The sequence below is a fragment of the Eimeria necatrix genome, genomic scaffold (genome assembly GCF_000499385.1).
Source record: "Eimeria necatrix Houghton genomic scaffold, Enh_scaff120, whole genome shotgun sequence".
In the NCBI taxonomy this organism is placed as follows: domain Eukaryota; phylum Apicomplexa; class Conoidasida; order Eucoccidiorida; family Eimeriidae; genus Eimeria; species Eimeria necatrix.
In genome coordinates, this window is record NW_013651976.1 from 57,472 (window position 1) to 81,029 (window position 23,558).

The following is a 23,558-nucleotide window of genomic DNA, read 5'->3' on the forward strand; positions in this document are numbered from 1 at the left end:
GCATTTCCTTTTGTCGGGGAATCCTTCGCACTTGTATCTAGCCGCTGCGCCTCAGCACGTGCAGCTAGCTGCTGCTTCTTTTTCTCTGGGGCTGCGATAGCGTTCGGAAATCTTTGCCTATTTAGGGGCCCCCCTTCTGCCCAAGTGCTTTGATTTTGATCTGAGACAATTTGTTCATCTTTGTTGCGCTGCGGCACAGGGAAGAGGAAGAGGGCAGAGAGAAAAATCTAGACGAAATGGAACACGGTGAGCTGGGATGGTTGCAGTGCATTGTATGCAAGATCATGGTCCACGTGTTCAGTTGCTTTTGCTCAAGCATTGTCTTGTCTTGCAGAAGTCAAGTTCTAGGTTCTAGGGTTTAGGGTTTAGTCTGTGTCTTTTCTTGCTGCAGGTGAGAAGCTGCTGTCTACCACTGCCACGGCTGATCCGCTAAAAACCCAGCAGGAGGAAAAGCCCGAAGAGCTGCCTGTGCAGCCTGAGGGGGACAACGCCGAAGCAATGGATACAGATAACTTGGACACAGCGGAGACAGATTCGCAAGGGGAGGCTTCTGAAGAACTGTTTCAGCGACTTAGTGGTTCGCCGCAGACAGACGGCGCAGCAGACGGCGCCTGGGAGCAGCAGCAGCAGACACAGCCGCAGCAGGGGCAGCAGCGACAGGGCCACGAGGCTGAAGAGGATGAGGAGAAGAGATTGGAAGAAATGGAGACCGACTTCAATGAGAGACTGTCTCTTGATAATGTTGGAAAAGAGGGACTCTCTCCTGAGCATGCAGCAGGTGAGCAGGCTTGCGATTTTGCATGGAAGATTATGTTTGGGCTTGCATGCTCACTCATGTTTTTGTGCGTTGGCCTTCTCGTTATATTCATATCCCTGCATAGACTCCTCAGTGCTTATTGGCCTGCATTTGTGTGAATGTGCATCTGGCACATGAATGCATGCTTACCTACAGAACTATGCTGCTTGTCTGAAGATAAGCACATAGATTTGATCTATCGTATTGTTACTCACAAATACGTGAGCTTCCTCTTCATTTGTGTGATTAAGATATCTGAATTTCTTCTGTCATTTCCCTTTTAGTAGTGTTTCCAAATGTTTCCATGCGTGCCTCGGCGCCTTGCTCTTTTGCTGCAGCTCTTTGGCATCTACTGGAGCGCCGCACAGCGACTGCTGCTGTGGCCCTCAGCGAGTCGCTGCGTCTCGTACTGCAGCCCACAGCAAACGGGGCCTGGGAGGGGGGCTACAGAACAGGTACAACTAATTGCAAGTAATGCTGTTGCCGCTTTGGCGGCGGCGGCCTGTGTGTTGTGTCATCCGTTTTAATTCTTAGCCAAAAGAAGCTATTCAATTCACCTTACTAGCTATTGCAACTTCGGCAGAAAGATCAATTTAGCTGAAAAAGGGCTAGTCCATTCCCTCCGCAAAGAGACTGTCCCAACTTATTAAATCCTTGACCCAGATAAGTAATTATCAGATTAAGATCTATTTCTTGTTTTTTGGTTTGTTTGGTTTTGTCAATTTGTGTTCAGGCAAAAAACTGAGCCTAAGGAGGGTGCTGGCTTACATCGCCTCCTCGCAGCGCGACGACCGGCTGTGGCTAAGACGCAGGCGGCCAAGGGGCCTCCGCTACCGTGTCCTTGTGGGTATTGACTGCAGCAGATCTATGCAGCAGCTGCAAGCAGCAGGGAGCGCATTGGAAGCCATTGTGCTGCTCTCACAGGCGTTTAACCACCTACAGGTACAGGCCCTCTCGCTGTTTCTGTCGCTGCTGATGTTTTTGCTTTTGCGTTGTTGCTGCTGGTGATGGGCGCCGCCCTATTGTCAGTGCAGGTTTTGTACGGCTACTTGTGATTATCCAAACACGTATATGCATGTGCGTGTAAATTCAATTCGGCAAGTGTTCGTTTTCTTTGGGTCTTTTGTTTTGACTTATGCTGCTGCGCGCATAATGTCGGCTCTTGCTTGCCGCTAAATCGCGCGGCATAGACACACCGTGGACGTTACATGCTGTTTTAAATGCTTCGAGTTGTTTCTTGTTTGATTGTCTGGTCGATTTCCTTTTTGCTCAAGAAGCTTTTATGTATTTTTATCTTTCTGACGAGGAAGACATGAAAAAGGAGAGGGAGAGTCAGGCGTGCCATCGTCCCTCCCTATGAGCCTCAAAAATTGTAGTTTTCAATCCGAGTCCGAAAGAACAAAATGACAGCGTGCATTAAGTGGTGCATGCATGCATGTTGCAGTTGTGTTGTCCCTCCACGCTTGCTTTACCGTGTGCCTGTGCTGCATGCGTGCACATCGTTACTGTGTAGATGCATGCACATGTTAAATTATAAAAATATAATGTGAATTTTCACTCGTGAGACTTTGTCTGTTGACAATTTTCCGCAGATCGGCACCGTTAGTGTCTGCACTTTCGGGGGACCCAAGCCCGAGGTCTGCATTCACCCTACCGCACAGGTCTCTGCAGCAGACGGCCAGCGGCTGCTGCAGTCCTGCAGCTTCAGGGAGGAGTCACACAAAAGCCACGAAGTGGCCATCTCTGACTTGCTGCAGCTGGCTATCCATGAACTGGAGCAAGACAGCAGCAACAGCAGCAGCAGCAACAGCAGCATGGTCCTCATTCTGTCAGACGGAAGGTTCAACAAGGAGCAAACCAGGCCTTGGGTAAACGCAGCGATTGCGAGGCGCTGCATTCCTCTGCTGCTTATATTGGATCCCCAGAAACAGCAAAAACAGGATGAGATGCGGCTTCCTTGGAGTATAGGGGCTTCAGGAACCCCGGGGGTCCCAAGTGCAGCATCTGGGTACAGCACCAGCATATTCGACCTAAAGCAGGTGCAACACCAGCCAGGGGGAGGCTTGGAAATAACGCCTTACTTGCAAGACTTCCCCTTCCCCTACTATGCTGTTGTAAGAGACACAGCACAACTGCCAAGTGTTCTCAGCGATATCATTAGACAGTGGGTAGAAGCTGCTGCCAGCGGATGGTAGCCAGGCCCCGCTGTTTGCGTGTTTCGGCCCTCTTTTCCTATTCAAGATCTGTATTAATAGTGCAGCCTGTTCAAGATCCGCATTAGTAATACAGCCTGTTCAAGATCTTGAATAATAACGCAGCTTATTCAAGATCTGCATTGATAATGCGGCCCATTCAAGGCCTGGATCCGTAATGCAGCGTATTCAAGATCAATGTTTAAAATGCAGCCTATTCAAGATATGCATTAATAATGTAGCCTCCGCGTTGTAAACGCATGAGTGAAGTCGTTCCTTCACTGACCTGTTGAAGGCAAACAGACAGCGCGCGTCTTGCAATGAATGTGTATTCTGCGGAACCTGGTATAAACTCGTTGAGGAGCAGCTGAAATAATGCACATTTATGCATGTATATGTATATGTAGACGCACGCCGCATATGTTATACCCGCGGCCTTCAGCGTGCTTTCCTTTATCTTGAATTGCCATAACTCCCCGGCCAGCGCTGAGATCACTGCAGCGAATCCTCGGGGGAGTTTGGCGCTTTCGTTTTCGCAGAACTTTATTCAGGTGCTTCTAAGGAAGCCTTTTATAAATCCTTTACTCTGGAGCCAGATCTGGAAGCACTTGCTGTGCCCCGCAACCGTCTTGGGCCACATTTTGGCAACTGGCTAGCCATTTAACTGGCTAGCCAGTTAATTCGCTAGCGCCGCTCTCTCCAGATAACAGCTAGCTACAAGGTGACGGAGATACCGGACAAGTGCTTGGGCGCTACTGAGTGCTCAGCTAGCTAATGCCTTTGTTTGCCAGGTAACACTGAATGGGTATTTAGCTCTGTACCCAGCTAGCTGGCTGGTCAGCCAGCTAGCCATTGAGGTGCTGCCCATTCGCTGTGGCAGCGGACACATAAAGAGGCTGCGAATGTGTCTTCTGCACATGTGGAAAACGAAAAACATGTTACGGTGAAGCCAAAGCTGCTACGGGGTCTCCCCAGAAGTAAAGACCCCGCTGCAGCGCATCATCCAGCAGCAAGACGGAGTCCTCTGCTGCTGCTGCTCCCCCCATTAGGGCTCTTTCTGCAGCAGCTCCCTCCTGCCGCCGACGCACGAGCAGCAGGTGCAGCAACAGCATCCACATCCTGACAGAACAGCAAATAACCGGGACAGCCAAAAAGCGAAACAATGGAAACTTTCCTTTCAGCCACACAACCTGCTGCAGAGGGGTATTTATAAGAAAGAAGCAAGACAGGAGTCCCTTCATGGGTCTTTTCTAGAACGGACAAAAGCCTTCTTACCTTTTTGAGAAGGGGCACTGAGAAACCGACTGCAGCAAACGCTCCTCCATCGCCTGCGCTTGCTGCTGCAGCTCATCTTCCTGCTGCTGCCTTTCTTCTTCATCCTCTTGCTGCTCCGTTAGAGACTCCCTAGGGCCAGCTCGCTGCTGCTGCTGCTGTGGATTCCACAGCCCCTCGCAGATCCTCGCAATGGCCGTTCCGTCAAGGGACGCCTGCAGAGCAGCGGCGCTGCAGTTACTGCTGCTGCTGCTGCTGCTGCTGCTGAGAAGCAAAGCTTGCAGGTAAACCCAAAACTGCTGCTCGCGCTGCAGCGCTGCGGTCCCGCAGGGAAGGCTATTGGGGGACCCCGGTAGCCGCTGCAGCAGCACAAATGGAAGAGCTGTGCTCCTGGTGGCCCACTGCGCATATCGTTCGAGCTGCCTGCAGCAGCAGCAACAGCAGCAGCAGCAAAACACACACGCAGTATCAGCAGCGTTGTAAGAGGGCGATGCATTCGTGGGGCAGCGGAGACTCACACAAAGCAGCCACGACTTCTGCTGCTGCAGCTACCTGTACAAAGGCAATGTCTACTGGGAACTTGCTGCTGCCTCTGCTTTTGCTGCTGTGGCTCCGCTGCTGCTGCTGCCGGCACTGCAGCGCCACACCTTTGAGAAACAGCTTTCGCAGATTGGCTAGCGAGGAGCCACTCCGCCATAAATGCGCATTCGAGTGTTGCAGCAGAAGGCCACCAGCGCAGCGGCTGTGCCTTGCCTTCGGCTGTCGTTGCTGCTGCAGCTGCTGCAGTAGGCCCCAGCATCAGCTCCTTATAGAGAGCCCGCACAGCGCCGCGTCCCCCTCTGTCCAAGCGCAAGACAAGCTAAGCCCAAAGCAGCAGCAGCAGCGGCAGCAACAGCAACAGCAGCAACGGTACTCATGTCCAGCTTCAGCAGATGGCCACAACACGAAAGCAGCACGAAGGAGGCGCCCACGTAAAGCGCATGCAGCAGAAACAGCAGCAGCAGCAACCAGTCTGCAAACATGCAGCAGAAACAGCAGCAGCAGCAACCAGTCTCTGCTGCTGCTGCTGCTGTTGCTGGCGCTGCTGCTGCTGGTGGGACTAAGGTCAGCTAGCCACTAAGGAGCAGACAGAAACAACGGGCTATTTGCTGCTGCTTTAAATGCTGCTTTAAATGCTGCTTTTTGTGCTGCTTCTGCTGCTGCTCTTGCTGCTAAGTAAATGCTTTGAAGTGCATGTGCCTGCTACTAACCTGTGTGTGCACCGCAAGGAAGAAAGGATTTGACGGGAAGCGCTGCAGCATCCAATTTGAAGCGCGCCGCAGAACAGAAGCATCATCTGCCTCTGTTGCTGCTGCTGCTGCTGCTGCCTCTGCATTTGCTGCAACTCCGGCTGCTGCTGATGCGCCACTCACAGCCAGCAGCAGCACTAAGACGAAAGCCAGCGCCAACTCCTCACACCGCGCTGCTTCTGCGTTGCTGCAAAGACCCCATCGAGCTAGCGAAGCTGTGCTGCTGCTGCAGCTGCTGCTGTTGTTGCTGCTGGGGCCATTGCTGCTGCTTCGGGAGGCTGCATCCTGGCCAGCACTGCTACTGGTCAAAGAGCAGCCACAGCAGCAGACGCAGCAACTGCTGCTGCCATTCGCTGCCTCAGCTGTGGCAGCAGCAGCTGCTGCTGCTGCGCCACGGTGCTGCTCGAACAAAGCCCAAACAGCAGAAGCCGACCGCGATAAGCCTGCATGCAGCAGCAGGGCAAGAAAGAGGTTAGCCCACGGAGGAGAGACGAGAAGGGGGAAAGCGCTCGCATTGGCTGCAGCAACTGCAGCAGCAGCAGAGGCAGCTATGCGTGAGCGCTGCAGCAGCACAGCGCAGCAAGCCGTCACATGCGATCGAGCAAACGGGAGAGCTGAAGATTCTTCATCTTCCTGCGCTGCGCTGCCCTGCAGTTGCTCCAGCTGCTGCTCCACTTGCTGCTGCTCCTGCTGCACTTGCTGCTGCTGCTGCTGCTGTGGCTGCACAGCAACGCCGGGCGAAGCAGGGTCCAGCGAAGCAAATGAGCGATCAGAAGAGCACACTGCAACATGAAGGGCTGCTGCAGCAACTCCCCTGCCTTCGAAAGGCAATATATTGACCTGCTGCTGCTGCTGCTGCTGCTGGCTAGAAGCACCACTGAGGCTTCCTAGCCAAGAGGCCCAAGGCCAACCAAATTCTAGCAGCGGGGGAAGCTGCTGCTGCTCCCCCAGCTCCCGCTTCGCCGCAGCAGATCGTGCCTCTGCAGCAGCTGCAGCAGCAGCAGCAGTAGTAAGCTCAAGAAAAGCCCACGAGGCTGCCAAAGGCGCGTGGGTTGCAAAGGCGCTGCAGCAAGTCAGCAGAACTTTCCGTCCCTGCAGCAACAACGCTTGTGGCGAGTTATTCTTCACCTCACCACTGCTGCTGCTGCTGCTGCTGCTGCTGTTGGAGGATGCAGCAGCATCAGTGCTGGCGGCTGCAGCAGCCTGGAAAAAAAGAGAAGAGGCAAAGGTAAGCCACAGAGCTGGCTCTGCCTCATTCCGCTTGAGCACCAGCCGGAAGGTCCTGCAGCAGCAGCACCAGCAGCAGCAAAAGAAGGGCAGCATGAGAGGCTGGAGCAGCAAGACAGCAAAGACAATCGCGGGGACATGCAGCAGCAGGGGCAGCAGCAGGAAGCCCTCCAGCGTCTGCCCTAGCAACAGCAACACTTGCAACAGCAGCAACACCCACAGCAGCAGAAGGCTCTCCAGCCTCTGCCCTAGCAGCAGCAGCACTAGCAACAGCAGCAGCAGATGCAGCAGCAGCGCAGCAGCTGACTTGGGGGATGGGCAGAGACACAACGCGCAGTAAAGCAGCAGGCGGTCGTCAGGAAACGCCAAAAGGGCCTAATGGAGGTAGAGAAGGCACGCAGCAACATTTTGCTGCATTTGCTGCTGGCACCCTGTGCAGCCGCAGGAGCAGCAGCAAAGGCAGCAGCAACAGCAGCACGAAAAGCAACGAGGCAGCAAAGGAAAGCCAGGAGTCCTGGGTCACCTGTGAGCATATGAGGGCAGCCAAGGCCTGAGGAGTTGTGGCCTCTCCGATTGCTGCATCTAACGACCCCGGTTCGGCTTGCTGCTGCTGCTGCTGCTGTTGCTGCTGCTGCTGGTTCTGCAGAACTGCCCACCGCAACAGCCCCTGTGTAGATAGCCAGCTCCTGGCGTTTCGGGTTTGCTGCTTCAGCAGCGTGGCCTCAGCAGCAGGGACCAAAGAAGGTAGTGGCCACCAAAACGAAAAGGGAACACTCCCATTGTTCCTGCTGCTGCTGCTGCTGCTGCTGCTGCTGCGCAGTGTGGCTGCGGCCGCGAAGCTCGCCTGCTGCTGCAGCCGGAGCACAAGGGCCCTAAGCATGGCTGCATCCATTGCTGCTGCTGCAGCTGTGTCTCCCCGCTGCAAGCGCGGGTGGCCTGAAGGAAATCTGTGCAAAGTGGGGGAGCACAAGGCGTCTAAAGCCCCAAGGATAATGATGTAAGCGGGACCTGCTGCTGCTGCTGCTGCTGCTGCTGCTGCTGCTGCTGCTGCTGCTGCTGGAGCTGGGGATCTGACGGCTAGGCGGGCGCCTGGCCCTGTTCTGCTGCAGCACGAGACGCTGCGGGCAGCTGCAAAAGACAGAACAGCATCTGCTGCAGCAAGAACTGGCTGCAGCAGCTCCCACTGCTTTGATGGCTGCATGCGGTCCCCTGAAACGCAGTACGGCGAAGGCATCCGGAGGTCTGCTGCTGCTGCTGCTGAGGCAGCAGTTCTTGCTTCAAGGGCGGACTTTGTTGCTGCTTGCGCTGCTGCAGCAGCAGCTGCTGCAGCACGCCTCATGGCTTCCATGGCAGTGAACGAGGGGTCTGTCGCTGCTGCTGACGCTGCAGCACTGGCTGCTGCTGCTGCTTCTCCCACTTTCGCTGCGTCTTTAGCCGCTGCAATGGCTGCGTCTGCTGCAGTCTTACCTGCAGCAGCTGCCTCTGCTTCAGCTGCTGCTGCTGCTGCTACTCCTGCCTCGGATGCTGCACAGCTCCCCGCAGTGCGGCTTCTCCACGAGCAATTAGCAACAGCAAAGTCAGCAGCACAGTAGGCAGCGAATCCCTGCAGCGCCCTTTCCTGTGTGTGTTCTGTGCTGCTGCTGCTGCTGCTGCTGCTGCTGTGGCTGCCAGCAGCTAAGGGCTCGCCTGCCGCCTGCAGCAGCTCTTCCTGCGCATCTTTTTGAGCCTCACGCAGCGCCGCCACGGCTGTGTCAACAAGTTCACAGAGCTGCAGATAAACCTTAGTGACTGTGCTGCTGCACGACAGCTGCTGCTGCTGCTGCTGCTGCTGCTGCTGCTCGAGCCTACACCCAACTTCCCCAGCACGGGACCTGCGAGATCCTTCTTCTGCTGTCCAGATTTGCTGCATGACAAGCAGAAGACACAGCAAATTGAACTGCTGCAGCACCGGCAGCAGCAACGCAGGGGTAGCCCAAGCAGCAGCAGCAGCAGCATAAGCCGCAGCAGCATAAGCTGCAGCTACATAATCACTTGCAGCAACAGAAACGGCAACAGACGCAGCAGCAAACGTCGAGGATGCAGCAGCGCTAAGTGAACGATTGCCTGCAACATGGCTGCTGCAACAGCCACACGGCCTGCTTTTACTTCGAGGGGCAAAATGAAGCTGAAGAGGACTTCTTGGAGCAGCGCTAAACAAGTGCGATAGTTATCTGCTGCTGCTGCTGCTGCTGCTGCTGCAGATCCCGCTGCTGCCGATGATCCTGCTGCTGCTGCTGCTGCTGATTCTCTTAGAGTTTCTGCAGCAGCATGCAGCAAATCGGCAAACAGCAAACGTGTCGAAGCCTCTGAGTACTGCGAGGAGGCAGCAGCTGCGCTGCAGAGGCACCGTGCAAGCGAAAGCGTGGTTTGCGTGCTGCTGCTGCTGCTGCTGCTGCTGCTGCTGCTGCTGCTGCTGGGGTTCAGGGAAGCATTAAGCTTCCCAACTAGTGCTGCTGTTCTCCGCCAGGCAGGAGCTGCCAAGGGGGTCTTTGTCTGCAGCAGCAGCAGCAGCCGTCTGAGCACAACCACGGGCGGTGCTGCTGCTGCTGCTGCTGCTGCTGCTGCACCCTTCTCTTGGCCGCAGGCCATGTCAAGAACATCCTGCTGCCGAAGCAGAAGCTGCTCAGGATCTGCAGCAGAGAGCAGCAGCAGCTGCTGCTGCTGCAGTAGCTGCTGCTGCAGCGCCACCAGCTGCACCCACAGCGTCACATCTTGTGGCTTTTGCCTGCAGAACATCAGCAGCCTGTCTTGCTGCTGCAGCAGCAGCAACTCCTCTTCCTGCTGCTGCAGCAGCCTTCTTTCTTCGCGCTTTTCTGCGTTCCCGCTCCCCTCCTCGTCGCTGCTGCTGCTGCTGCTGCTGCTGCTGTCCTCTGCAGCACGTGTCTGTGCTGCAGCATCAGCAGAAAACAGCAGCGGCTGGTCCAGCCCTTCAACATACACTGAGAACTCAGTCCCTCTCTTTCCTGTGTTGTCAGCAGCAGCAGCAGCAGCAGCAGCAACTGCAGCAGCAGAAGCTGCTGCTGCTGCTTCTACTGCCTTCTTTCGGCGTCGATGCTCTACCGGGAAGGACGTCGCGGCCCCCGCGTCTGCTGCTGCTGCGCTGCTGCTGCTGCTGCTGCCGCTGCCAGCCGCCGCTGCCTGCTGCTGCTGGGCAGCTCGCGCTGCTGCTGCTGCTGCTGCTGCTGCTGCTGCCTTCCTCTTGGGCCTAGCAGCTAAAAGAGGCCTCGCAGCAGCAGCATTGCCTGCATGCATGCGCTCAGAGTCCCAAATAGTTTGGGGCTTTTCGGACTTTTGCTCCAAAGCCTTCAGCTCCTTGAGAGAAAGGTGGGGCCCCCCCTCAGCTGGCGCTGCAGCAAGCTGCCACCTGCTGCTGCTGCTGCTGCTGCTGCTGCTGCTGCTGCTTGTGATGGAAGTAGGGCGGCTGCTGCTGTCCCCAGCTGCAGGCGGGTCTATGAGGATGACGCTGTCGTCTGAGCTGCTGCTGCTGCTGCTGCTGCGTCTCCTCTGCTTTGCTGCTGTTGCTGCTGGCAGCAGTTGCTTTTGTTCACGTTTCTGCTGCTGCTGCTGCTGCTTCTGCAGCCTGCGTCTCTCCCTGTGTCGCCTGTAGGCCTCTGCCTCCTCCTGTTGCTGCTGCTGCTGCTGCTGCCTCTGCTGCTGCAGCAGCTGCTGCAGCTTCAGCTGCCGCCGGTGTTCTCTTTCATCTCTCTCAAGACAAATTTCTCCCCCCACTAATGCTGCTTCTGCTCTGTTGAGCTCCTCTTTTGCTGCTGCTTCCGCTTCATACTGCTGCAGCAGCAGCGGCTTCTGCTGCTGCTGCTGCAGCAGCAGCAAGTCCTCAGGCAAGCCCAAGCGCAGCAGCGCCTCCTCAGGGCGATATGATGTGCCGCACGAAAGTCCCGACACATCTGGGCCATTTTCTTCCTGCTGCTGCTGCTGCTGCTGCTGCTGCTGCTGCTGCTGCTGCTGCTGCTGCTGCAGGTAATCGTCCACATAATCTGGGAAAAGGGGCCCCTCTCCGTGTCGCTTCATTGGGACAGCAGCTGTACTAACAGAAGAGGCCCCTTATATATTGGGAGCCCGCAGTGCCCAAGCTGCTGCTGCTGCTGCTGCTGCTGCTGCTGCTGCTATACATGAAAATGGGCCAAATGAGATTCGGGCTAAGGGTCCCCTCTGGGCTCCCTACGTGCTGCCTCGCTGCAGCAGAGGCAGCAACATAGAAGGCCTTAAGCCCTGCTGCTGGAATTGCTGCTGCTGGGCCTGCTGCGCCCGCACACTATGTGCTGCTGTCCTCGCTACCGCAGCAGCGGCTGCTGCTGCTGCTGCTGCAGCGGCTGCTGTTCCCCGCACATTTAGACGAGGCACAGCAACGGGAAGGCTCATGCCGTAGCAGCAGCTACTGTTGTTTCTTGCTGCCTGGGTGAAACAGCAATGACAGCAGCAGCAGCAAACGCAGCAGCAGCAGCAGCAGCAGGTGATCCTCCTGCCTTCCTGCGGCTGCGCTCCACCGGCCCTAATTAAAGTGTTTGATTTATCTTTATTCTTAATTTTTAAATCAACTTTTGAAGCAGCAGTTAATACCCTCAACAAAAGTAACTCTAGGGGCCCCTCCCGCTGCTCTGTCTGAGGGCCCCAAGAACCTGGTCAAGGGGGGCCCCCTGGGGCCCCCCATGTCTATGCTGTACTTATTCTGGCTTATTGTTTATCTTTTTGAGCATTTAAAACTAATTATTCTTTTTTTGTTTCTTTATTTTCAAGTTTTTTGCATTCCTGGCCCCACTGTGGAGCTATCGGTTGCCTGGTGCAGCCTCGCCTGCAGAACTTGGAAGGATTCAAGTTTTGAATTGAACGCGTAGTTACGAAATGGCTGTTTATAAAGTCCATCTGAATAAAAATATTTATTTTTAAAAGTTGAATGGACACCCACAGAGTTCATCTTAGTCAACATTTGAACTAAAGTTAAGTGGCCACTGCCTACAGAGTCCACCGAAATAATATGTCCTTCGAAGTTCTTTGAAGTCTACTGGTTCTTACTGAAGTTAGCGGAGGCCCACCGCGCAGAACAACGCGGGGAGGGCAAATAGATGCACTTAGTGTCGCTAAAAGAACAAAAATAAAAGCATGCACTTGGCAGGGAAAATGCATGCAAAATGAACTGGCTGGCGGCCGCTGCGGCCCCAAAAGGCGCATTCAGAGGCCCCTCTGCGCTGTACAGACAGCCCGCAAGTCTTCACTACGAACTTCGCGGCAAACGCAGTGTACGTACACCCCAAATACACGCACAGCAGCGCTGGGGCCTTCCCACGGCTCTCTGCTCCGCAGGCGACGCAAAACGAAAAGCAAATAGACAAACTCAGACACAAATAAGCAGATTCACAAAAGCGAAGACTCAGCTCATGTCCAGACACCAGATTTCGGGGGCTTGCGGTGTACAGACACCGCAAAAACCCCACACACGAGGCCCCCCAGTAAGTATGGTGAGGCCGGCCTCATCATTAGTATTCAGAAGTCAACATCATTTAGTATTCAGAAGTCAACAGAGAATCATCATATAGTATTTAATACGTCAGAGGAGACACAAAGCAGCACCAGGGGGGCGCTGTGGGCCCCTGTGGGCTCCTTAAGTGGCCCCTCGGGCGGCTTCAGCGGCCTGAGGGGCCCCTAGGGGGCCCCTAGAAGTGGGGGGCCCTGGGGGGCCCTGGGGGGCCCTGGGGGGCCCTGGGGAGCCCTAGGGGGCCCTAGGGGGCCCCTTGGGGCCTCTGAAGGACTGTGGGGGCCCCTAGGAGCCCTGGGGGCCCCTTGAGGGCCCTGGGGGGCCTTTGGGGGCCCCTTGCTGCTCTTCAAGAGCTCCGCGAGGACTCTGTCTTCTGCTCGTGCAGATTTTGGAGCAGCAAATCAAAGACATAAGGAGGAGGGACCACCATAAAGACATCGGCAGCCTCTGCGGGGTCATAGGGGCCCTCGGGGCCCCCCGATGGAGTGGGTTTTGTCGAGACTCTCACGGAGGCCCCCGCGAGCCCCGCAGCAAACCTCGCCATATCCTGCAGCAGCAGCAGCAGCAGCAGCAGCAGCAGCAGCAGCAGCAGCAGTCAGAAGCCGAGCTCATGTATGCACTCGTGCAGAATAAATAAATCCATTTGCAAGATCTCCACAAGTGTCTGGACTCGGCACTAAAGAAGCAAATGGAAGCCCATGCATGCATGCAGCTGAGGTGTACAGACACCCCAGCCTCACCTCGGGGGTCTTTAGGGGCCCCTCTCCGGGCCTAGTTCGAAGCAAACAAATGCCCCCCCCCAATGCCTCTTCATAAGCCAAAACAACTCCAATTTCTTTCCACTCTGAGACCCTCCCTGGGGCAGCCCCGGCCACTTGCTTGAGCACAAGGGCCCCGGGGCCCACGCTGTACCCTTTGGGCAAAGGGGCCCTCTCCCCGTCCTCTTGGGGGCCCTCCTGGGGGCCCCCTGGGGGGTCCTCCCCGGAGCCTCCATGGGGGCCCCCTGGGGGGCCCCCCGGGGGGCCCCCTTGGGGGCCCTTGGGGGGCCCCCCGGAGGGCTGCTGGGCCCCCAGCACACCGGTGGCAGCCGCGCGGAGGGCCTCCAGCCACCAGCTGAAGACTCTGGCTGGGATCGTCGTCTCCAGAGAAAGGGCCCCGGGGCCCACAGGGGGGCCCCCCGCAGCCCCAGCCTGTACCTTGGCGGGGGCCCCCAGGGGCCAGGGGGGCCCCCGCAGCAGCAGCGCCAACCTCCTGCGGCTGGCCAGCTGGTGCAGGGCCCTGGTGAGGACTTCTTGGCCTATGTAGCAGCCTTTGTTTTGCAAAGATAAAAATCCCAAAAAGTCCATATTTATTGATAATGGAAGTGCTTCTCCGACTCCGACTTCTTGGGGCCCCTCGTAGACGCCCACGAGGTGTCTGTACACCTCGTACTCGCGCCCCTGCTGCTGCGCGCCGCGCTGCTGCTGCGCCGCCGGCTCCCGCGCGCGCTGCTGCTGCGCTGCTGCTGCTGCTGCTGCTGCTGCTGACGGAGAGTCCGCCTCTTCTGCTTCTTCAGCCCCACCAACTAGAGGCAAAGAAGCAGCAGAAGCTGCGCAGTCCTCTAGAGGGGCTGTTTCTTCTTCGGGGGGGCCCCACAAGTTGCGGTGTACGTACACCCGGTGCCCCAGACGCCACGTGCGGGGATCTGCAGCAAACAGGCCCTCGGTCCAGCGGCCTGGTGCTTCCTCCCCCTCGACTGGGTTTGCTGCTGCAGACGCTGCTGCTGCCGGGTCTGCTGCTGCTGCTGCTGCTGCTGCTGCGTCTGCTGCAGCACTAATGCCTGGGTGCTCTATGTAGTGAAAGAGCTGCTGCCCCGCACTTGGGCAAATTGCAAAGTCATAAAACTCCTGAAGAAGGGCCTCGGGGGGTCTGTCTTTGGGGGGCCCCCTGGCAACGCAGGGGCCCCAGCCTCTGCCTTCCTGCTGCAGCAGCAGCGAGACGCGGGGGGGCGGCAGCAGCTGCAGCGCAGCAAGAGAGGGCTCTTCGCCGAAGGAGACGTTGAAGGAAATTGCGTGCCGCTGCGCAGCCACAACGTGCAGCAAACGCAGCTGCTGCTGCTGCTGCTGCTGCTGCTGCTGCTGCTGCTGCTGCAGCAAATACGGCACGCGGCAGCAGCAACCGCACTGGCAGCAGCAACAGCAGCAGAAGCTGTAGGGCGAGACGCAGATGCAGCAAACGTTACGGCGGCACAAGCAGCAGCATGGGCAGCAGCAGCAGCAATTGTTGCGACGGAAGCAGCAACAATAGCAGCAGCGCAGCTGGCAGCAGAACTAGCAGCAGCAGCAGCAACTGCAGCAGCAACTGCAGAAATAAAGTGAAGATTAAAAATAAAGAGTTAAATACGAAGAATAAAAGCAAAAAATTAAAAATAAAGAAAGAAAAGAAGAGACAGCGCAGCAGAAACGAACAGCAGCAAACAGACAAAAGCACACAGACACAAAGGGGAAAAAAAACAAACAAGTCCGAACAAAAACAACTTGAAACAAATAAAAACAAATAAAAACAAATAAAAACAAATAAAAGAAATAAATAAAACAATTAAAACAAAAAAAATAAATAAAAAGCAAAGAGCAGCAAACCTCCAGATAAGTCAGCAGACGCCCGCAAACAGGAAGCCCCACATCCAGCAAAAAGCGGGGATGGCCATCTTTGGAGTCTCTGCAGCACAGCAGCAAAAAGAAAATAATTAAATTCCATTTTTGCTGCAAAAGAAGCCTGCTGCTGCTGCAGGCGCTGCTGGGGGCTGCAGCAGCAGCAGCAGCTGCAGCGGGCGCAGCAGCGAACTTCGCGGCGGCAGCAGCAGCTGCAGCAAATGCAGCAGCAGCAGCAGCAGCAGTGTCGAGAGCAGCAGCGGCAGAGGCGGTGGCGGCATTCAAACCAGCAGCACAAGTCGCGGCAACCGGGGCACTGACAGCAGCAGCAGCAGCAGCAGCAGCAGCTGCTGCTGCTGCTGCTGCTGCTGCACCTGGAAGCTGACCTCCACAATATTAAAGCATCTGCAAGTACTCGGCCCTTCGCATTTAAGAACGCAGCAGCAATAGCAGGCCGCCTCCAGAGGCGCAGCTGCTGCACCCTGCTGCTGCTGCTGCTGCTGCTGCTGCTGCTGCAGCTGCTGCTGAGGAGAAAGGAGCGGGGAGGCAGCAAAAATGGCTTTTCGCAAACACTCCCCTGCTGCTTCTCTGCTGCAGTTACCTGCAAACGCGTGAGGGGCCCCTGGGGGCCCCCCGGGCCCAACGCCGCAGTGGCCCGGGGCCCCAGGAGTGGGGCGAAGCAGCGCATGTCTTGGGAAACGAGGCCCTGCAGCAAACTGAATTAAAACAAAAAAATAAAAAATAAATAATTAAAATGTTTTTTAATTCAAAATAACGAGAGAGACGCGCAGCAGCAGCACGGGGAGAAGAAGCCACAGGAGAAGCTGCGAAGCAGCAGCAGCAAACTTGCAAAGTTAGTTCTAACAAAGGACTTTTATAAGTGCAGCAGCAAATTTAAAAAAAATTAAATAAATGCAAATTTAAATTAATTTAAACTCACGAAGCAGCATCAGGGCCAGACACAGACAGCAGCCGCCTGCTGCTGACTGCAGCAAGAATGCCTTGCGAGCTGCTGCGCAGCCAGCGCCTGGAGAGGCTGGGGGCCCCCAGGGGGCCCCTCCACAGGGGCCCCAGGGGCCCCCCCAGGGGGCCCCCCAGGGGCCCCCCCAGGGGCCCCCAGAGTCCCAGCTTCATCTCTGGGCCCGCGGCGAGGGCTGGGGCCTCTCCAGGGGCCTCTGGGGCCACTTAGAGTTTGCCTATCCCACGGGCAGCAGCAGATAAGGGCAGCAGCAGCGAAGGCGGAGCCGCAGCAGCGAGAAAGGCGGGTCAAGTTGAGAATCTACGGGGCAAATTAAGGAAAAAAGGACCAAAATGAATCAAAAATGGATCTTTTTACACTTTTATTCGTGTAGAAACACACTAAAAGGGAATAATAGAGAAACTGCTGCTGGCAGCGACGCCTCCATCACTGCAGAGGCGCCGGCGGCACACGAAACCTGCAGCAGATTAAGGTGTTCCTACACCCCAAATAAACAAGAAAGTCAACAAATTTATTATTTATTAAACGTTCACAATTATTCAAAGTCTGAACACAGCAACCTATCCGCAGACAGCGCTGCTGCAGTCAGCAAGAGCACGGGGCCCCCAGGGGCCCCAGAGGCCCCCCTGGACCCCAGAACTAGAGTTGTGCTCTCTAGAGTTGGGCAAAGAGGGGAGTGAGGACTCATTGTTGGGTTTTATTTGCTTTTAAACATTAAATTGCAATTAATTTTAGTGTATTTTTTGTTCAAGCAGCAGATCCGTGGGCTGATCGCTGCAAGCCTTGGGGGCCCCCCCTGTTGAGCTGAGACTGTGATGCCTCCGGGGGGCCCCCTAGATCTCGCTCAGCGCCTCTTTAGTACCCATATTTCTTCCTTTTAATCTTAATTACACTTCAGAGGGGTCCCAAAAATGTCGCCAGGAGGCTACCAGCCCTCCAGGCCCGCCAGATCACGCCCCAAGAGGTCACCTGCCCTTGAAGGGGCCCCAGGGGAGCCCTGGGGCCCCCCGCGGCACTCAAGGCGCAGGCAGTAGAGCCGAGAAGGTCTTGGGGCCCTCAGGGGGCCCCCAAGGGTTTAGGAGCGGCAGGAGGCCCCCTGCGTCGCAATGGGGGCCCCCCGGAGGGTCCTTTTTCTTTGTTTTCTAGTCCAAATAGCCCTAAAAGGGGCCCTCGGGGCCTTTGCCCAGTCAAGGGGGCCCCCTTTGCAGGAGCCCGCGGCGGGCCTGAGATGCCTCTCGTTCCTCCGCAGGTCAGCCACGGGGGGGGCCCCCCTCCTATTCAGGGCAGGCCTCAGGGGCCCCCTTGGGTGGGTGGGGGGCCCCCTGGGGGCCCCCCGCCCACCTCTCAAGGCCCTTGAGCTTCCTTGGGGGGCAGCAGGGGCCCCTGGGGGCCCCCCCTTTCCGGAGGGCCTGGGGGCCCCGGGCAGTGGGGGCCCTGGGGGTCTGCGGGGCCCTCCAGGGGGCATTCAAGGGGAGCAGCAGTCCATAGATTCCGTTAATAGGGGCCCCTATTCCTTTTCCTGGGGGCCCCACAGGCAGCTCAGGGGCCCCAGGGGCCCCCCCAAGGAGCGTCTTGTAGAGGCGGGGGGCCCCCAGGCCCCCACCGCCTACAGGGGCCCGGGGCCCCTGGGGGGCCCCTCATCAGGGGCAAAGCCCTGCAGCAGACAAGTCTCACTCAAGAGTCCTCTGCGAGAATCCTCAGCAGCAGCAGCAGCAGCAGCAGCAGCAGCAGCAGCCCCCCCAGGGCCCTGGGGGGCCCTCTTGAGCCCCACAGGACCTTCCGCCGCCCCGCCACCCGCAGCAGCAGCAGCAACAGCAGCAGCAGCAGCAGGCAGCGCAGCAGCTGCGGCGAAAGCAGCAAGAAGCAGTGCAGCAGCGCGGCCCTTGCTGCCGCCGCGCGCCAGGGGGGGGGGGCCCCCTTGGGGGCCCCCCAAGGGTTTGAAAGAGGGCCTCGAGGTCAATGCTGCATGCATTCGAGTGTGGGGTCGCTACGCGCTGCTGCGGCTGCTGCCAGAAGGCTGCAGGCCCTTAGAGGGGCCCGGGGGGCCCCCGGGGGCCCCCCGGGGGGCCCCCCGGGGGGCCCCACAAGAAGCTCTTGGGTTTCTTCATGTGTCTGAGCTAAGGAGGGAAGGGAGGCCCTTAACTGCTGCTGAACTTCGGACCATTGACCTCACTGCAGTCAGTCAGCGCCTCGCTGCTGCTGCTCCACTTGCTGCTGCTGCTGCTGCTGCTGCTGCAGTTGCTGCTGCTGCTGCACCTGCTGCTGTTGCTGCAGCGCCCCTTATTGGCAGGTCCCGTTTTGGTCTGGCAGCAGCGCGCGCCTCTTACTTGCTGCTGCCGTCTGCTTCCCTACAATGCCGCCGTTCCTGCTGCTGTTGCTGCATTTGCTGCTTCTGCTGCTGCTGCTGCTGCTGCTGCTGCTGCTATTCTGCTTCTCAGATCTTGTCAGTGGGGGCCATTTGCAAAGTGCTGCTTTTGAAGGCCCCCACTGCAGCCACTTTCCACAGGTGGCAGCTTTCCCTGGCTTTGCCAGCAGCCGAGGGGGCCCCCCAGGGGCCCCTACTGAAAAGCCCCCAGATGGCTTCTCAACCTGCTGCTGCTGCTGCTGCTGCTGCTGCTGCTGCTGCTGCTGCTGCTGCCCCCGCAGCAGGAGGGGCCCTCGACTCTGTGTCCCTGGAGCCGCCTGGCATGGGCGACGCTGCGCTGGCGCTGCCGGAGGCAGCTGAGGGGGCCCCTGAGGAGGGGCCCCTGCTGGTGGATGTTGGGGAGGCGGGCCTGGAGGGGCCCCCCGGGGGCCCCCTGGGGGCCCCCAGCAGCAGCAGCAGACGCCGCAGCAGCTCCTTCTCAAGAGCAGCAAAGGGGGGGGGGCCCCCAGAGAAAGGCGGGGGGCCCCGCGGCCGCAGGCCTGGGGGCAGCCGCAGGGCCTCGAGAGAAAGAGAAACAAAATCTGAATTAATTGCAACAAATGAAGAAGCAGAAGAAGAGGCCCTCTTAGAAGCTGCTGGAGTCTTCCGCAGCAAAGGCAGCAGCGGAAGTCCCGAACTCCCCAAGCAGCCTGCAGCAGCAGAGGCAGCAGCAGCAGCTGCTGCTGCAACAGAGCTAGCAGCATCATCAGATGCAGCAGCAGCAACAGAGCTACAAGCACCAGCAGACGCGGCACCAGCAACAGAGCTACCAGCAGCAGCAGCAGCAACAGAGCTACCAGCAGCAGCAGCAGCAACAGAGCTACAAGCACCAGCAGAAGCAGCAGCAGCAACAGAGCTAGCAGAGCTGGCAGGAGCAGCAGCACCAGCAGGTGCAGCGGCACCAGCAGGCGCAGCATCACCAGCAGCAGCAGCAGCAGCAGCGCCAGAAGGAGCAACAGCAGCACCAGTACCATCACCATTAGGAGCAGCAGAAGTCGGAGAAGCAGCAGGAACAGCAGCGCCAGCAGCAGCAGCAAGATTTGGAGAAGCAGCAGGAGCAGCAGAAGAAGCAGCAGCATCCCAGTCAGAGGCAAATGGGGCCCCGTTGCTGCAGGCAAAGGGAACAGGAAAGCGGCGAGGGCCCTCCACCAGCCGCGGGGGCCCCCTTGCTGCTTCGCTGCAGCAGCAGCAGCAGCAGCAGCAGCAGCAGCAGCAGCAGCAGGAGCCCCGGCCAGCAGTAGTGGCAGTGCTTGGGCATGTAGACCATGGCAAGACGACGCTGCTGGCCGCCCTGAAGCTCATGGGCCAGGGCAGGGGCCCCTTTGCCCCATCCAGCAAAGACAAGGGCCCCCGGGGGGCCCCCAGGGGGGCCCCCGGGGGGGCCCCCAGGGGGGCCCCCGGGGGGGCCCCCAGGGGGGGCCCCCTGGTGAAGGAAGCTGGCGGGATCACGCAGCGCATCGGGTGCTTTGAGGTAAAGACAGCCGCTCAATAGAATCAGGAAAAAATAAGAAAAGAACAGAAAAGTTTTGAGAAATAAATAAATCTATTTTGGAGATGCTGGAAATAAATTAAAGGCTAGAAGAGGCAGACAACCAATAAGGAAAAACAGCAGCAAATGACAAACAGGCAGACGCATTCTCCGACCTCGCTGCTGCTGCCGCTGCTGCTGCTGCTGCCGCTGCTGCTGCTGCTGCCGCTGCTGCTGCTGCTGCCGCTGCTGCCGCTGCTGCTGCTGCTGCCGCTGCTGCTGCTGCTGCTGCTGCTGCTGCTGTGCGTGTGGCCAGGTGCCGCTGCCGGAGTCCGTGTCTGCGTCTGCGCCTTACGTCACTTTTCTGGACACTCCTGGCCACGCAGCTTTTTCTTGCATGCGTTTTCGCGCTGCGCAAGCAGCAGATCTCGTGCTGCTGGCAGTAGCAGCAAACGAGGGGCTGCAGCAGGAAACGAAAACCTGCATAGAGGTATTCAAACTCCAGCTCTCGAGCCCCCCAGCTAACAAGCCAGCAGCTGCAAGGGTACAGCTTAGGGGGCCCCCCCCGACGGGGGGGGCCCCCTAAGCTGAGCCCAGCTTAGGGGCCCCCCCGACGGGGGGCCCCTAAGCTGGGCTCATTGGGGTTTAGCGCACAAGTCCCAGAAATTAAAATTAGTGTTTTGCGGTTAAGAGGATTTTGTTTGTTGAGTTGATTCTTTTCTCCCAGGCGTGCAAGGAGTTGAAAAACCCCCTTGTTGTTGTCATCACCAAGACTGACTTGGTGGAGAACCCTTTGGGGGGCCCCCCTGGGGTTCCCTCGGGGGGCCCCCCGGGGGCCCCCGGGGGCCCCCTGGTGGGCAGCGACTTCGTAGATTGCCCAGCAGGCGCAAAGGTCCTCGCAGAGCTTGCTGCTGCTGGCCTGCTGACGGAGCCCTTGGGGGGCCCCGTGCAGGTGGCAGCAGTGAGTGCCAGGGGCTTTTTGGAGGCCCAAATGGGGGCCCCTGGGGCCGATTTTTCCGGGAAAAAGACCCAATTGGAAAAGAAAAAGCAGCAGCAAACTGACAGATTTGGAATGCTGCATCTTTTGGAGTGCTTAGCGCTGCAGGCCGAGGAAATGGACCTCCAGGCCGCCCCAGAGGGCCCCGCCAGGGGCCTCGTCTTAGAAACAAACTGCAGCGCCAGCAACGGGGGCAGCGCCTCTCTGCTAATAAAACAGGGCACAATCAAGTGAGGCTTTGTGGGCCCCCAAGGGCTTTTCAAGGGGCCCCCAAGGGCTTTCCAGAGGGGCCCCCAAGGGCTTTCAAAGGGGCCCCCAAGGGCTTTTCAAAGGGGCCCCCAAGGGCTTTCAAAGGGGCCCCCAAGGGCTTTTCAAAGGGGCCCCCAAGGGCTTTCAAAGGGGCCCCCAAGGGCTTTTCAAAGGGGCCCCCAAGGGCTTTTCAGAGGGGCCCCCAAGCCTCGAAAGACCGCCACAGGGGCCCCCAAGGAGCCCTATGGGGGCGCACTGCAGGGGCAAGGGGCCTCTGTTGAGGCCTCCCCGAATCCCTTCAAGAGCCCCTTCTGGCTCTTGGCAGCAGCATCAGCTGCTGCTGCTGCTGCTGCTGCTGCTGCTGCTGCTGCTGCTGCCGCTCCTGCTGCTGCTGCTGCTCAGGCAGCAGCTAGTGTGGCTGCATGCTTCGCAGGGTTGGCGACTGGCTGGCAGCGGGGCCCTCGCTGTGCCGGGTGCGGCGGCTGGGCTGCGCAGCAGGGCTGGGGGGGGGCCCCCAGCAGCAGGGGGGGCCCCCACCCCGGCTGAGTGGCTTTGGAGTTTCCAAAGTTGTTGAAGTTTTTGGATTTGCTGCTGAGGATTTGCCGCCGCTGGGAGTCGAAGCTGCTGTCATGCCTTCAGAGGCGACGGCCAAGAAGCACCGAGAGGTGAGCGCCACGGCTCCGGCCTGCAGCTGCTGCAGCTGCTGCTACTGCTGCAGCTGCTGCAGCTGCTGCATCTGCTGCTGCTGCTGCAGCTGCTGCAGCTGCTGCTAGTGCTGCAGCCGCCTATTCCACTGCAGCTTCTCCTTCTGCCGCAGCTTCCGCTGCATCTGGCTGCAGATTCTGCTGCAGCTGGACGCAGCTGCCGATTCTGCTGCAGCTGCTGCTGCAGCTGCTGCAGCTGCTGCTGCAGCTGCTGCAGCTGCTGCAGCGTCAGCGGCAGGCGTAGGTGCAGCAGCAGCTGCAACAGCTCCTACAGAGCCCTGCGCGGATATGGCATCTACATAGGGGCTTTAAGAATGAAAATAATTTTCAACTTAATTTTGTATTTAAGTACAAAAGGGGAGCGCAGCAAGCAGAGCCACAAAGATGCGGTGCTGCTGCTGCTTCTAGTGCCCATGTTTGTGCTGCTGCTGCTGCTGCTGCTGCTGCTGCTGCTGCTGCTGCTGTTCGTGCAGAGGCTGTTGAACGAACAGGCGGCTACTGCAGCAGAAGCAGCAGCAGCAGAGGCACGAGAGCGCGCGTTTGCTCGGCTGCACGGACAGCTGCGAGAGGTGAGTGTGCAGTGGATTTATTCTTAAATTTTTATTTTTTGAATTTATTTTTTTTTAAAACAATTTATTTTGTTTGTTCAAAACAATTTGGCCAAAAGAGAAGGCGAGAAGAACAGAAGAGCCACAAGCAGCCAAAGAAGCAGCAACAAACCCAATGAGAAAGGCCAGGGAGAAGTGCTGCGCAGCAAAACCTGACTATTTGCTGCAGCAGCTTCTCCCATTTTGTGTCTTATTGTCTTTTGCTGCAGCACACTATTTTGCCAGTCACTGTGCGTGCGGGGGCCCAGGGCCCCGCAGCAGCAGTTGCTGCTGCAGTTGACGGGCTTGCTGCTGAGCTGGACCCTCTTTCGGGCACGTGGCTCCTGTGCTCCCCTGGGGGCCCCCCGGGGCCCCCAGGGTCTCGTCCAGGGGCCCCCCTGGGGGCCCCCCCAGGGGCCCCCGAAGAGGGGACCCGGGAAACCCCCCCAGAGGGGCCCCCAAGGGGGGCCCCTGGGGAGGCTGCGGAGGGCCCCGGAGGTGTACAGACACCGCAAGAAAGGCCACAAAGACTCGTGAAAGTGCTGAAAGCTTCTGCTGGCGAATGCCATTTGCAAGATGTGCAGCAGTGCAGAGACGAAGACGGAAGGGGGGGCTTGTTGGTGGCCTTCGACACCAAATGCAGCCGGGAAGCCAAGGCAAGCACATGCGCTTTCTGCCCTTTTAGCAGCAGCAGCAGCAGCAGCAGCTGTGCTGCGCATGCACCTTCTGTCCTTTTAGCAGCAGCAGCAGCAGCTGTGCTGCACATGCACCTTCTGTCCTTTTAGCAGCAGCAGCAGCAGCAGCAGCGCCTGTGCTGCTTCTTTTGCTGCTTTTCTCTTACCGGCTGCACTCCTGCGTTGTCTATTGTGGCTTTTTTGCTGCTGGCGTTTGTGGGGCATTTGTGCTGCTGCTGCAGCAAGCAGCAGAGGCTGCTCAAGTGCAAATAGTGCAAACTCGAGTCATTTATGATGTAATTGAGGCAGTGCAGCAGCGGCTTCTTTCCCACTCTCTCTTTGGGGCCCCCCCAGCAGCAGCAGGGGCCCCGGGGGCCCCCGATGGACCCGGAAAAGACTCAGAAGATCTGGCAGAGTTGGCAGTTAAAAAAGTATTCCGCTTGTCGCATGTAAGTCGCCCGTAGCTCCGACCTGCACGTACACTGCAGCCTCAGCCGAAGTGTACGTACACCCGAACAGCCGCTGCTGCTGCTCCAAAACGGAGCCCTGCTGAGGCTTCT

At 57.9% G+C, this 23,558-nt stretch overlaps 4 protein-coding genes across 4 annotated transcripts in view; 2 read left to right on the forward strand and 2 right to left on the reverse strand.

The window, feature by feature from the left end:
* Positions 1-2,991, forward strand: part of ENH_00007430 (Midasin, related) — a gene marked incomplete at both ends in the record, with an annotated part of 29,702 nt that extends 26,711 nt beyond the window's left edge. Inside the window, 5 exons of the mRNA XM_013578564.1 lie at positions 200-246; positions 392-778; positions 1,135-1,251; positions 1,530-1,738; positions 2,389-2,991. Coding sequence (XP_013434018.1) covers positions 200-246; positions 392-778; positions 1,135-1,251; positions 1,530-1,738; positions 2,389-2,991 — 1,363 coding nt within the window. The remainder of the gene's footprint in view (positions 1-199; positions 247-391; positions 779-1,134; positions 1,252-1,529; positions 1,739-2,388) is intronic.
* Positions 2,992-3,926: 935 nt separating this feature from the next.
* ENH_00007440 (hypothetical protein, conserved) lies at positions 3,927-11,195 on the reverse strand (the record flags this gene model as incomplete). Its single annotated transcript, XM_013578565.1, has 8 exons — positions 3,927-4,107; positions 4,264-4,683; positions 4,908-5,008; positions 5,511-6,831; positions 7,084-7,151; positions 7,300-8,679; positions 8,922-10,826; positions 11,088-11,195. 8 exons carry the CDS (start codon positions 11,193-11,195, stop codon positions 3,927-3,929), a joined length of 5,484 nt encoding a protein of 1,827 aa, XP_013434019.1.
* A 1,457-nt stretch (positions 11,196-12,652) lies between these two features.
* ENH_00007450 (hypothetical protein, conserved) lies at positions 12,653-15,624 on the reverse strand (the record flags this gene model as incomplete). The annotated part of the gene is made up of 4 exons (XM_013578566.1): positions 12,653-12,853; positions 13,047-14,363; positions 14,925-15,003; positions 15,323-15,624. The coding sequence occupies 4 exons, from the start codon at positions 15,622-15,624 to the stop codon at positions 12,653-12,655; spliced, it is 1,899 nt and encodes a 632-aa protein (XP_013434020.1).
* A 1,397-nt stretch (positions 15,625-17,021) lies between these two features.
* ENH_00007460 (elongation factor Tu GTP binding domain-containing protein, putative) lies at positions 17,022-23,109 on the forward strand (the record flags this gene model as incomplete). Its single annotated transcript, XM_013578567.1, has 7 exons — positions 17,022-18,092; positions 18,354-19,790; positions 20,104-20,277; positions 20,515-21,014; positions 21,467-21,698; positions 22,211-22,306; positions 22,555-23,109. 7 exons carry the CDS (start codon positions 17,022-17,024, stop codon positions 23,107-23,109), a joined length of 4,065 nt encoding a protein of 1,354 aa, XP_013434021.1.
* Between the last annotated feature and the right edge of the window lie 449 nt (positions 23,110-23,558).